Below are 15,389 nucleotides of genomic sequence, written 5' to 3'. Positions count from 1 at the left end.
TATATTTGATACCCATCCCAATGAATTCAAGTATGCTCTGTCAAAATTTTATATATAGAATATACTTAAGGGAAAAAAAATAACAATAAAGAAAATCATATTTCATGCTCATCCTAAAAATCAAGTACTCCCAATGAATTCAAGTAATAACATTTTCGCAGTTATTTAGCAAAAAAAAAAACATTTTCGCGGTCATGAGTAATTCAAGAAAATTTGATGGATCCCCGTCCGCACTTCTCCCGGAAGAAAATCATGAGGAACCCAAGTCCAAGGATACAAGCTCACCATCTGCAGCTCCAGGGAGGCATGGAGGAGCCCCTCAATTTTCGTTCAATTCTGATGGGTCTTTAACGACCAACAGTGAGTCCATGAATGGCATCAACAAACCAGTCATTCTGGAAATCCCTAGTGGATTTGATGTCATAAGTTGTGTGGTGCAATTTGCACTGCATTTCGGGCTTTTTGTAACTGTGCTTACTGGCCATGGACTCATTTCTGATGTCGATGTTGCCTATTCACCCGGTGCAATCCGTCCGCTGTGCAGTTCTACATGCTATCACATAATTTCATTTTCGGGGACTTACCGTGGTTCAAATGCTGCTTCTGGAAACATTATTAGTGTTTTCCATGTTCAATTTGTAGATGATAAGGGTAATGTTATGGGGGGACGAATTCTGTCTCACATGAAAGCAGCAAGTACTGTTACGCTTGTTCTTGCTGTTTCTAAAAACGCGTGATGTTTCAGTTCTATTTTCTCTAGTGTTGTTCTGCAATACAAGACATTTGTTGGCTATGTACTCTGATAAACTATTTAGTTAAAATAAATCATTTTCAAGTATTTTGTCCTGATATACCTGAAAACCTTCTCTCCTAAATTTACACTTCTCGAGTAGGCACCACTTTATTGTTTCAATGTATATGTTTATTTCATTTGCTGAACACACAGAAAATATTATTATAAATTATATAAAATCAGTGAAATAAAATAAGAGAATAAGAATTAAGATATATCTGTGATTGTTTTGAGAAGTACTTCTCATTATATAAATATGACAAATCAAAAAAATACTGCAAAGTCAACACACTTGAAAGTATAAATTTATTGTGAAAATTTTATATTAAAATATGATTGCATTGTAGACCACATCTCTGACCTCTAATCTGATTTTGTTTTTCTTTACTCATTAACAATATTTTATCATAGTACATATTGAAACCAATGTGTAAAATACCGTTGCAATGTTATCACCTATTGAAATATTAAAGGCTAATATTACATGTACAAAATTGAGTAAAATGTTTGTACACATTGATATGGCATGGTTATATATCTGAAGTGTAGTAATTGGTGATAGTTGAGCAAACAAAGATAATTTTTATTGATCCTTGTCTTGTGTAATGATTGATCGACAAGGTTAATGTTAATTAGGTTTAATGACATAATTTTGTAAGAAGTTTGCGCAAACCAGATAAAAAAAATTCCTACGGATACCTAAACCTAATATTAACACACCACTCGTCAAAACTAGCATTAACATAGACACTACTCTTATTATTTCTCACCTATTTTAAATTTATATTTAATTTATAAAAAATATAGTTGATCTTAAATAATTATTATATTTTTCGAAAAGACACTAGTTCAATATAAGAATATTATACAATTACAAAGTTCATTCACATGCTAACAAAAAAATTTACAACAAAAGTTTACAAAATAATATCACAATATAATGTAGTCAAAATTTGAGATTTAGAATAAAAATATATATTGTAAAAATTTATAGTAACTTAGAAATAAAATAATTTATTATAAAATATATATCTATCAGTGTTATGATCTTTTGTGTTAACAATGAATTTTATAATCGTTTAAATAGATAATTTATCTTAAATTCGGTATGAACAAAAATAACATATCAACATAAATTTCATGTGTAATCTATAAAGAAATTAAATATATTGACATAATTTCATGTTTCAGAATTTTATCGATGTGAATGAATTATTTTTGATCTCCAATATTTAAATTTTTGGTTATTTTTCATTTTACTCTCACTTATAATAAAATTATATGATTACGAAATTTTTATACATTATTTAATGAATTGTATCTTATATTATTTATAAATTTGGAATTGAATGTGAAATCATTTATTGATTATTTTATATTTTTATATTTCGATTCTAAAACTTCGGTTATATTATATGTTAGTAATAATTTATAGAATTATTTTCATTAAGCTATTAATAGCAATTAATTTCATAAAAAATTTATAGTTTAAATTATTTTAGAAGGAAAAATAGTCATTTATTATAAATAATATTTTAAATAAATATTGAACACTAATAGTTCAGTATAAATGTAAATAATATAAATTATCCAAAATTAAAATAAATATTAAAAAAGTAAAAATTAAAAAAACGCTAGTCCAAGTGATAGTTGAGTAAAAAAACAATGAGTAATTAGCACTTTACACCCTTTAACTTTGGTCGTTTTTGCGATTTGGTCTCGAACTTTGAATTGTAGCAAAGTGCATCCCATAACTTATAAATTTCAATCAGATTGCACTGCTTTGACTAACTTCCGTAAAAAACTAACGGTCAACCTTAACGGCGGAAAGTTTTAACTTTGTAATTAGCACTTTGTACCCATCAACTTTTTTCATTTTTTCGATTCGGTCTCATATTATTATATGTCGGCAGAATGCAACCTCCAACATAAAAAATTCAATCATTTTATAACCTTTTAACAAATTCCCGTCAAATATTAACATTTAACATTAAATAGCACGGATAAAAAACAGATGACGTTAGATATATTGGATATATCAGTAATTAAACAATAATTATCTTTAATTTTAACAGACAAATACGCAACAATTGTAAGAAAAAAAAAAGATATGTGAAGGTTGGGGATTATGAAACGAAAACAGGAGGTTGTATCGCTCCTTTTGTTAACAAGAAACAAAGGGAATGGGTTTGGTGTTTAATAATCCAAAACTAAACTGGTGAATCAAAGAACAGGGCTGCCAAACATATTATTAAACGCTAGCTTTTTTTATAATTTTTTAAATCACTACTTTGCCATTCAAATAATAAAATCAAAACATAATGATTTTGGAATCTTTTAAGTATAAACTCTCACACAAATTTGAAATTAAAGAACAAGATAAGAGAATGCAAACAAGAAATCTTTATTAAAGTGAACAAGTGTTTACAAATTTTATCCGTGCCATTTAACGTTAAATGTTGATTTTTTTTTACGTTCACTGTTTGCACGCATTTTGAAACTCTTACAAAATATAGTTTTATAACTTCTTTCTAATATTTTTTTTCTGAATAAAAATTAAAACATCAAATTTTTATTCAGAGAATTTTTAAAAAAAAGATATTATGAAACTATACTTTAAATGAGCGTTGAAAGCATGCCAAAGAGTAACGTAAAGAAAAGAGGAGGACAGAGGGAGTAATATTTGACGGGATTCATTAAAAGGTTGTAAAATACTTAAATATTTTATGTTGGGGGATGCATTCTGGCGATATATAAAAATATGAGACCGAATCGAAAAACGACAAAAGTTGATGGGTGCAAAGTGCTAATTACGAAATTCAAACTTTATGTCTTCAATATTGACCGTTAGTTTTTGACGGAAATTAGTCAAACGGGTGCAATCTGATTGAAATTCATAAGTTATGGGATGCACTTTGCTATAATTCAAAGTTGGAGACCAAATCGCAAAAACGACCAAAGTTAATGGGTGCAAAGTGCTAATTACTCAAAAACAATCTTTATTATCGTACATTTGTGTAATAACCATACCTCTTATCATTAGTTTTAGTTATCGCTTAATGTTAGGTTTAGTTGACAATGTAACAATGTAACATCGATTTATAAATTAATAGGTGTTTGTTAGGTATAGCCGACAATATAAATTCACAATATTGGTATAACAAATTAGTCTATTTCTTAATCCAGCTTCAACCGAGTTACATCTGCTGCGGGAACACGAAGCATTTCTAGACAATGATGATGTGGTAATTGGCATTACTACCTAAACATGAAGTCACTCCTCAAAACCTCAAAACCAGGACTAATGTCACACTGTTTTTTTTAATATATCTTACATAATACTATTTTAAATTTATATTTAATCTATTAAAATGAAAGTTGATCTACACTAAGCACTATATTTTTTTAAAAATAGACGTTTAATGCTATGTAGTATAGCTATAAGTTCACTAATAAAGATCCTAATTAAAAAAAATTAACAAATTCTTAAGAAAACTATCACAATATAATACCGTCAAAAAATGAGATTTAAAATACTAATCACAATAAATGTTTTGAAAATTATAATAACTTAAAATAATAACATAAGTAATTATAAAAAAACAATAATTAACATTATATTTTCTATATTAAGGATGAATATTATAATTATAATTATTTAAATGGATAAACATAGAAAATTATCTAAAATTATGTATAAACAAAAATAAATTATTAACATAAACTTCATGTGTAATTTTATAAAATAATTAACATATTAACATAATATCATATTTCAAAGTTTTACTAATGTGAATGAAAAATCTTTTCTCTCGTGTTTTTTTACATATTGATAATATATTCTACAATTTATTTTTACTCTCATTTATAATAAATATACAAAGATTAGCATGGTTTAAAATTTTTACACCGCTTATCATCAAGAAGCCAAAACTAGAGCTGAACAAAAAGAACGGACTCAAAAAGCCCATTTGGATAGGCCTGATAAAGCTTGGATATAAAAAACCAGTCTAAGACCGGCCTGCAAGTCCTTACAAGACCCTAATTTTGCAATAAAAACCTGACCCGGCCCGGCCCGAAAAATAATCTGGCCCAGCTTAGATAAAAGCCCAGATAATGCCCGGCAATCCGTCCGCGTAAAAGCTTGTTTAGCCTAGACAAAAACCCGATGAATCTGCATATTTGCATATTGATTTGTATACCATAACGATCAAAATCAACTTAAAATGATGATGAGGACCTAAAGTACAACAAACAAAATTAAAAAGTAGTTCTATAGAGCTAATTAGATTATGAAAATAACATAAACCCAAATTATAAGAAATCCATGAAACACTGTTTGAATCTGAATAGCAAGCCCATTCTTTCCTAACAACCTTGAAATCTTTAGGATGAGCTCTAACTACAGTAGCAATAGTAGTGGTGAAAGCAGGATCACTACCATAAGCAAGCGATGGTGAATCTGAACGGTCCGAGTAAGTAAGAGATCTATGATATTGATTTCCTTTAAACCCCTTGCAAGCTGATGACACCAAATCACCATATGAGCTCCTCCATAGCTTCCATTTCTTGTCCTTTCCCCCACTTTTTTCCTCCACAAAACATAGTTAACTTATTAGCTACCTTCTAAAATTTAGTAAAAAAGAGATTTTTACCCAAGATTTGGACCTTAATCATCAACTTTTATACACAAGACATACAACATAAATAGTGTCAATGTAAAGACGGTTCTACGGAAGACTGTATATAATTTGTTTTAGAGTGAAATGTATATAACTGGTTTATAAAAGAAAAGCCCACGTCAAAGCCTGGTTAGCTTGGGCTGGACTATCAAGCCTGTTGCAGTCCATCATATTCCATGATTTATCTGGCCTGATTATTAAAAAGGCCTGGTCCGGTTAATCTAAAAAAAGGCTTGGGCTTCTTAAGGACCGGTCCTGGGCCTAGCAAGCCGGTCCTTTTGTTGGAAATAAAAGCAAACTGAAAACAAATCAAAATAAAAAATTAGATTATACAAACTTGGGACCCAACTTAACAGCATTACAAAATAGCCAATAAAAACCTCTAATCCTGAAGAAGCCCACAGAAGCAAAGATCCTAACTACGGCAAGAGTAACTAGAAGTAATGCCAAACAAAAAGGTCATTTGTGAATCACCATCACATATGATCAAGAATGGAAGCATCATCCGCGTTAATAATCTTTGGGTACAAATCCGCCTCGTAAATTGCCATGAACCGTTGCTTCAGCAAAAGACCCATGTCTAAACTCCACAACTCAAATACCCTTCCGAAAGACTAAGCTATCACAAAAACCAAATAAGTAGCCACGCTTGATTCCGGCCCAATGAGCGTGATTTCCATTTCAAAGTTCTTGTCTTCCTTGTGCTCCTGCACAATGCTTGCATGATCAGGATGAACTCCAGCTTACAATGTTGAGTTCCTCCATTCTCAAAAGGGATCCAAATAATCGAATTTTAGGATGTAATGCTCCCAATTCTCAATAAAAGCTCTCTTACAACTTTTCATCATTGCGTGATATTTGTTAACCCTTTTATTTCAAATGTCCAAAGAACGACACAACATACACAGAATTTTGCCTTTGTTATTTCTTATTACCTCACAAATATCAAAAATATTGCCGCCAGGGATAAGTTCATCAAAGAAACAACCATGAATGTTAATCTTGACCATTCCTCTTGGGCCCTTTGAACATAAATATAAGTATCAATTATATTCTTTATACATAAATTACATAGGGAAGATGATAAATCTCACCTTAATTAGGCTTGTGATTTTTTCAATATCTTCTCTTTTGAATGTCCTTCTTTTTCTCAAATTCCTAATTTTCTCTCTCTCTCTAAATTTTCTTCCCCAATTTCTCTCTCTAAACTTAGAGTTGTAAGTTAATTACTATTTACTAGCCTTTTTATAATACAAATTTTTATAAATTGCTTCCAAGGACAACTAGTTTTATTTATGTCCTAACATTTGTCCTTGATTGCAAAACTTGTATATTTGGTTAAATCCCTTTAGAAAAATAAAAATTATTTCTGATTATATGGTTATCGAACACAATTCTTTCTTTTCCCCGTCTATTATTTATTTATAATAATACTCACTTTTCACTATTTAGTCATACTATTTAATAGCTGTAATAAATAATTTTGCCAACAAAGTGTTGGTGTGGTGGTAGAGCTCTTGTCCCCCCTTGCCGGAGGTCCGGAGTTCCACTCAATCAACTAGCAAAAAAAATAATAATAATAATAATTTTAATGATAATTTATAATTGCTCTATTGAGTAAATGAAAGAAATAATCTAGAAGCATATGTGTCATTTCAATATATCTGGACATTGAGTTAACCATCAGTAGGAATGCAGGCTCAATATTCATAACATTATCCACTTTCTCATCAAAGAAAAGCCAATCATAAAAGAGTGCCAGTTTAACACTAGCCTCCACATATTTCTTCCTACAGCATTTCAATAACCAGCCAATGACAGCCCATCTAGGAATTATGTCCGATAATATAATTTCATTAGGTGGGTGATGTGAACAACAGATAAATCTAACTATGTCAATAAGAAAAGTCTCCTTCTCTGCTGTGCAAAGAAACTTCTTTGCAAACCAGACCGGGTACCTTCTATGATTACCAAACTTGACATCACTAAGCAAAAACCGCAACTGTGACTCCATTACAGGTGTTATACGTAGCAAAAAGTACCTACTCGATGTCCTTACACGGTAAAGCTGAGAAATATCTCGAAACTCAGGAACTTTAAATTCAGTTGGGCTCAACATCAAGTCCTTCCATATGGCTCGAAACTCGGGTACGTGAACCAGTTCCTGTAAAAGCCTAACAAGATCCCTCCCTATCATCATACACAAACGAAACCGCTACCTCAAAAGTCTAACACAAAATTCAATCTCCATTTTTTTCAACAATTCAACCTTTAAATTACCCACGAGCCTACAATGATCTGCCAACAGCCTAAGAAATACATACAAAGCACTGGTCAAAACCAATGGTTCTTCTTCTAACAAACAATCCCATTAGTCGAAAAAAACACGAACTAACTCCGAATATAACCATAAATTCTTATCACTGAAATCCCCACCAACAATTTGCCTCAAGAGGGCCACCAACAAACCCTGAAATCACTGAAATAATTTTTCTATAATTTGATATTATTAAAAGTATTCAAAAATATGAATATATATATTATAATGTATATTATAAGATGGGTGAGGTTCAAATCAGAACTCATATTAAATTAGAACTTAGAACTCATATAGAATCATTAGATTAATGTTAAATCAACGGTGACGATCAAATACTGCATTTATTAGTTATTTAATATCTTTTTTAGTTGACTATAGATAATTAATGAATGCATTAAATGCAATAATTATATGTATTAATATTAATTATTACCTTGTAATCAAATTGCTTATTAAATGCAATGTTCTGCAGCATTATGACCTAGTAAATTTTATTTTTCTACAATAATATTGCATTAAAAAATCATTTTCCATTATATTAATACATGTTCCGCAGCAGTATGATGTATTTATTTGCATTTCCTATAAAAATATTGCATTATAAAATCAGTTTCGATTATATTAATATATGTTCCGCAGCAGTATACGTAGTAATTTGTATTTTTCTACAATTTATAAAATCATTTTCTATTATATTAATATATGTTCCGCAGCAGTATGACGTAGTTATTTGTATTTTCCTACAAAAATATTGCATTGTAAAATCATTCTCTATTATATATATTAGTATATCTTCCGACGTAGTAATTTGTATTTAAGATCTGTATACAAATATTCTGCAGTAGTACAAGCCTAAAAGTTATATGGTTGAATTATATAATTTTAGAAAGTTTACATTAATTATGGATTAATTATTATCATTTAATGAAAGTTCTAAGGTTCTAAAATTAGGAGGTTCTATGTGGAACCTGACCCATGATATGATATATTATTAAACTTATATATACTGTGAGGGCGAGGTTCAAATTAGAACCAATATTATAATTAGAACTTAGGACCTTGTAGTGGAATAGATGGTTATGATTTAATATACTATTAATTAAAAAAACAATATACCTTTCATATACATAAATGAAATACGTATAGTATATTAGAGTATTTATTAATTAGATATTAGTTGCTAAAAATACATCAATTTGTAACTGATCAAATTTTGCCAAATCAATAGTAATAAAACACTTTCATCGATAGAACAAAACTAAGCTACTACTCTCCATTTTCTCTCAGTTTCACAATACTACTGGTTTTACAAATTATGGAGAATTTTGAACCCAGCATGGAGTCTACTCATGTCGATTCAGGTACTACTACACATTTACACTATATTGGTGTTGTTTTGTACAAGAATTTTGTTCACACGTTTCCATGTGCTGCAACAGACGTGTGCTGCATACATATGCTGAAATTATGATTAATTTTATGCACTTCCATACATGTAAGATCGTGATGTAATTTTTTTACTTTCAGGTGCGGCACATCATTCACCAATTATTGACAAACAATTCGCAAAGAATGGAAATATACTTGAGGAGCCAATCCATTTTGAAGCGTTAGAATATACGTCCCCTGGTGGTCGTGAGTATTTTACACCCAAATGCGATGAAAAGTATAAGCCGCATGTAGATAGGGCTTTTCCCACTGTTGATGTTGCATATGAGTTCTACCGAGAATATGGACGTTTATGTGGATTTGATGTGCGCAAGAGTTCTGCCAAACATGCTCCTGATGGTACACTCATTCTCAAGTACATAGAATGTAGTTGGGCTGGTACGTATGACAAAAATAAGCAAACAACATCTGAAGTTGTTGCTGAGAAGCCCATTAAACGTCGAAGGACAAGTTCACGTAGGTGTGATTGTAATGCTATGATCAAAGTAAAATATGCCGGTCTCAGTGGTTATGTTGTATCATATTTCGTTGAGGATCACAATCACGCATTAGCTTCCGCCTCCGGTAAACAGTTCTTGAGATGTAGTAGGAAATTGAATTTCTGTCATCAGAACTTGATTTCTGACTTTTCTCGGGAAAATATTGGTCCAGTTAGAACTTATAATATAATGAAAGAATGGTTGGTTCGTATGAGAATGTATGTGCTACATCCACAGATTTTAAAAATTTTAAGCGCGACATGAGGGCTCGTATCGGTCCACATGATGCAGACATGATACTTGACAAGTTTAGTGGGAAATATGTGACGTCAAAAGAAAACATTTTATTATGAGTATAAACAAGACAATGATGGTCACTTAACTGGTCTTTTTTGGGCTGATGCTATTGGTAAACGTAACTATAGCATATTTGGAGATAATCTGTCCTTTGATCCAACCTATCGTACAAACAAGTAGGTGAAAATTTTGTTTAGTCATTTTTCTAGTTGTCAAAATTTATGTTTTATGTGCATGTGTGCTGCAGTAGGACCCCATATAATCTATGTCATACACCATTGCCTGATCAAATTTGTAGATTTTTTTTCCAGATATTGCATGGTATTTATTCCTTTTATAGGTGTTGATAATCACTGGAGCAATGTGACATTTGCTGCTGCACTGGTTGAGAAAGAAGATCATACCAACATTAAGTGGGCGTTGGATGCTTTTACCAAATGCATGGATCATATTCCTCCATGCGTCATAACAGATCAATGCCTTGGAATAAATAAGGTTGTTTCGCTGGTTTGGCCCGAAACCATACATCGTTATTGTATGTGGCACATTATGAATAAATTGTTTAGCAAGGTAGTTTCATATATAAAATTTTGATTTTTATTCACTCAATAAATATTGATTAGTGCACTAATATTTTCTAAATTTTCTAAGATTCGTCCATCCTTAGCTTCTGATAAAATTTTCATGGCTAAAATGAAGTCTTTAGTCTGGGCTGATCACTTATCACTTCAATAATTTGAAGAAGGTTGGACGTCTGTTATTGATGAATACGATTTGGGTGATAATGACTGGCTTACTGATATGCATGTCATCCGCAAAGAATGGATCCCTGCTTATTTTAATAATGTTGCAATGGCTGGCTTGCTTAGAACAACGTCACGTTCAGGGAGCTCAAACTTCTACTTTAAACATTTTCACAAGAGTGGGGATACTTTGCTTGAGTTCTTCTCTAAATATGAAAGTGCAACTGAGAAACAACGTCATTTATTTGAAGATAATAACCAGCTCTCAATATCCGTTCCAATACCTGCCACCGAGTTGAAGATTGAAATAGATGCTGCAAAAATATATACACGTCAACTGTACTACCGAGTCAGGGAAGAAATAGAATCGGCGTGGTACCATACAAGCATTGATGAAGTTAGTCTTATTGAAGGCGTTAAACAATTTAAAATAAAAGATGCATTATTAAAGGGAAGATTGTTTGAGGTACGTTGTTTTTTTAAGTCAGTTAGTTTATGGAATTTTTTTATAAAACATGATGATATACAATTTTCTATATAATTTTAGGTTACTGTGAGACTTGCTGATCACGATGTGAATTGCGAGTGCAAATTCTATGTCCGGAGAGGTTACTTATGCAGACATGCGTTTGCAAGTTTGCATCAATGTGGTGTTTCTAATATTCACTAGCTTTTATTAACACACGTTGGACAAAGAATGCCGAAAATCAACCCTCTGGTTTTGATAAGAGCGCGGTATGTAAGATGCGCACACATATCCAGGCGATGAAAGTTGACATGAAAGAATTAGTGACACACAAGGAAGCAACAATTGACAAGTTTGTCGGTCCACAACCTCATTCAGATGTTGTTGTACAGAATCCAAACACAAGTCGTAACAAAGGATGTGGCATATGAGGGCATATTGTTGGACATAATGCTTGGACATGTCCACTCCGAAAGAAATAAAGCATTATTGCCTGATTGTTAAGAAAAATGTGTTATTTTCAAGTCTTTTACCCAATTTAACTTCTAAAAGATATTTGTAGTTGTCATGGTTATTTCATTTATCGAATAAGTTTCTTGCAGCATATTATCTATTTTGCATTGCTGAAACTTTTTTTAAAGGGTGAAATGGTTGTGGAAGTTATGTTGGGCTCCCTCAGTTAATGAAAAATATCCATCTCCACCAACCCCAACTCCATCTCCATCTCCACCAACCCCAACTCCGCCTCCTTCACCTTCTCTTCCGCCATCACCTCCACCTCCATGTTGCCCACCCCCTCCATAACCACCACATCCATTATTTCTATCACCACTAAATCCACCCAACCTCCACCATCCCCTCCACCTTCACCACCGTCACCTCCAGCCTCACCTCCGTCGCCTGAAACCACAGCCTATCCCGTTGTCACTGTCACCCGGTTTCATTTTGTACTCGTTGTTTCACCAATTTCTAAAGTGATACTCACTAATTTATACAGCACAAATCACTAATATGCAAAGCGCAAATCACTAAAGTATATAGTAGAAAATCCCAACTGTGCAACAACTCGACAATAAAAATTGTTGATTATATATATATATATATATATATATATATATATAATATATGGTCAGGTTCGAGATAGAACCAAATTATTGTTAGAACTTAGAACTGGCTAAGAACCATTAGATCTAAGTATATTATATGGTTGAGATTGAAATTACATTTAATTCCGAAGTACTATATGCATTAAATATGTACATATTTATGACCATTAACTAAATGACTTACCTACCATAACTAGTTTTAGTTTTAATTATAATTATTATATATTGCTGCAGTATACTCTATTTTGTAAATAAATTATTTCCTATATGTTTTTAATTATATAATACTATTATTGAGGAACATATAAATTACAATATACCAATATATTCAATATATCATTTTTAATATATTTAAAAATATATAAAAAATATATCTTTTTATGTCATATATTCATTAAAACAAAAAAATAATATTGCAGTATATCATAAATTATACTCTTGCACTATTGTCGAACTAATACAAAAATAACATAACCATAGTATATACCATTGCAATATATGTAAATAATAGATAAAATAATAGATTCAATTCAGAAACACGATATAAGCCAAAATGAAATAATTAGTGAATTCATTATTTTATCTGTAACTTAAATATACTGCAATGCAATGGTATACCATAGTATATTTATGAATTGATTTGATATTTTTATCTATTACTTAGATATACTGTAATGGTATACTATAATTATATCATATGTAATATATTTCCTGAAATAGTGAGATATGATATATAATTTATTACCTAATATAATGTAAAATATAATGTGTGCTTTAATGAGGGAAGATATTAAATGATTTAATAAAAATGCCATTTAGATCATAGCCAAAGATTTTAAATAAATCTGACGGATGTCTACCGTCCTGAGTTCTAATTTTAGTATAGGTTCTGATTTGAACTCAACCCTATATATATAAATTATGATTTGTACTCCAATACTCCAATACTCCAATGTTTTTATGTTATTATGATTTGTACTCCAATACTCCAATACTCCAATGTTTTTATGTACTCCATAGAACTTAACTCTCTCTCTATATATATATAAAACAGTGTTTAATGTAGTATAAACCCATGATTTTAGTAGTGTAGACTTACAGATATCTTTTATTACTGACCAACTTCCATATCCTGATGAACAACAATTTTGATCATCCTTTAGATACTGATGAGCTGTGCGCTTTTAGAGTTGATGTCACTCATCAAATCTTGATCATCTTCCATATCAGGTCTTGACTATCATTGAATGAGTATTTTTAACCTGTATGTTGAATCCCATGACGCTAACAGCACTTATAAAAATCAATCATGGAGTTCCTCGGCACCAGCATCATGAAAACTTTACTAGTGTATATTATGTTTTTAATAATATTTAGAAAATTCATGAGATTTTGAATTAAGAATTTATTATTATACTTAATATTTTCATTAATCTCAGGGATGCAGAGGGCTCCATGCCCCCTAGACATGAAAAAATACTAGATAATATATAGTCATTTAATTGTTAATTTTTATGCATCATAGTTGGTACGAGTTTTGTTGTTTTGTTGCAAGAAACCCGTGTTCGACTCTTTCCAACATGTTTTTAATTTTCTTTTCTCGAGCATAATCTATGAGATTTTGATAGTTTATTTTTGAATTTTTTGGGATGGGCATCAAATATAATATTAATTTCTTTATTATTAGTTTTCTTTTCTTGAACGTAATCTACAAGATTTTGACAGAGTATACTTAAAATCTTTGTGGTGGGAATCAGATATATGATTTTCTCCAATACTTAAAAAAGTGCTTATTTCTTAAAGTAAAGAAGTTCATTAGAAGTGAGAAGTAAATTAAGACCTATAACTGTTTGGGAAAGAAGTAGAAATTCTGAAACAAAAGCTAGCAGCATTCTCAGCTTCTTTTAAGTGCTTGTGAGCTTTTTACACAAACGGGTCAAAAAAAGTAGAAGTCGGTTTTTTATCAAAAGAAGCCAGAAGCCATAGTCCAAACATGCACAATCTATAAGATTTTGATAGAGTATACTCCCTCCGTTTCAAATTATATGTCCACTTTCTAAAAATCACATAGTTTAAAAAAAGTGAATTTTGAGAAAAAAGATGGGTATTAAGTCATTAATTGAACATAATATGTGGTGTATGGTTGATCTTGGAAATATAAATTAGAAATATGTGAAGAAGAGTTGATTTTGGAAATATGAATTTACATTAAAAGTTGAAGTGGACAAGTATTTTGAAACAATTTTTTTTTCTAAAGTGGACATGTATTTTGAAACGTAGGGAGTACTTGATTTTTAGGATGAGCATGAAATATGATTTTCTTCATTGTTATTTTTTTTCCCTTAAGTATAGTCTATATATAAAATTTTGACAGAGCATACTTGAATTCATTGGGATGGGTATCAAATATACGATGTTCTCCATTATTATATTCTTTTCTCGAGCATTATCTACGAGATTTTAATGCAGTTTATTTGAATTCTTGGGGTGGGTATCAAATACACTATTTTCATCATTGTTATTTTTTTCTCGAGTATAATCTACGAGATTTTGACTGAGGATATTCAAATTCTTTAGGATATGCATCATATATACCGATACTTTAGTTCAACTCCACCGGATTTTGCATAAAATTAAAATAAGTTATAATAATCTATAAAAATTCATAAATTATTTACTACTCTCTCCGTCCCAACCAATTGTATATATTTGGTTGGGACACAGAGACCAAGAAAAAATGTAAAAAAATGAGTAAAATTAGATGAAAAGTAGGTAAAGTGGTGGGATCCATATATTTTTAATAATAGATTTGTGATAATGAAAGAAAGTAGTGGGTGTAATAGTGTTATTATTATAGAATGGAGATAGCGGAAGAAATGAGTGGGTGTAATAGTGTTTTATATCATAAAAAGTTACTATTTTTGAAATGTATAGAAATAATGGGACATCCAAAAAGAAAACTGTATAGAAATGAGTTAGACGGAGGGAGTATGAATTTAGCATATATATCTCTTCCATCAATCAATCAGTGGAAAGATTTTATGTATCAAAATA

General features: G+C 30.8%; 1 protein-coding gene and 1 pseudogene across 1 annotated transcript; one reads left to right on the top strand and one right to left on the bottom strand.

The window, feature by feature from the left end:
* Positions 1-194: 194 nt before the first annotated feature.
* LOC135149556 (AT-hook motif nuclear-localized protein 15-like) lies at positions 195-737 on the top strand. Its single transcript, XM_064085299.1, has one exon. It carries the CDS (start codon positions 195-197, stop codon positions 735-737), a length of 543 nt encoding a protein of 180 aa, XP_063941369.1.
* Positions 738-7,063: 6,326 nt separating this feature from the next.
* Positions 7,064-8,270, bottom strand: LOC135149555 (uncharacterized; annotated as a pseudogene).
* Positions 8,271-15,389: the final 7,119 nt, after the last annotated feature.

This window comes from Daucus carota, chromosome 9 (assembly GCF_001625215.2).
Source record: "Daucus carota subsp. sativus chromosome 9, DH1 v3.0, whole genome shotgun sequence".
In the NCBI taxonomy this organism is placed as follows: Eukaryota; Viridiplantae; Streptophyta; class Magnoliopsida; order Apiales; family Apiaceae; genus Daucus; species Daucus carota.
The sequence above is the reverse complement of the archived record's forward strand: the minus strand, read 5'-3'. Positions and strand labels throughout refer to the sequence as shown.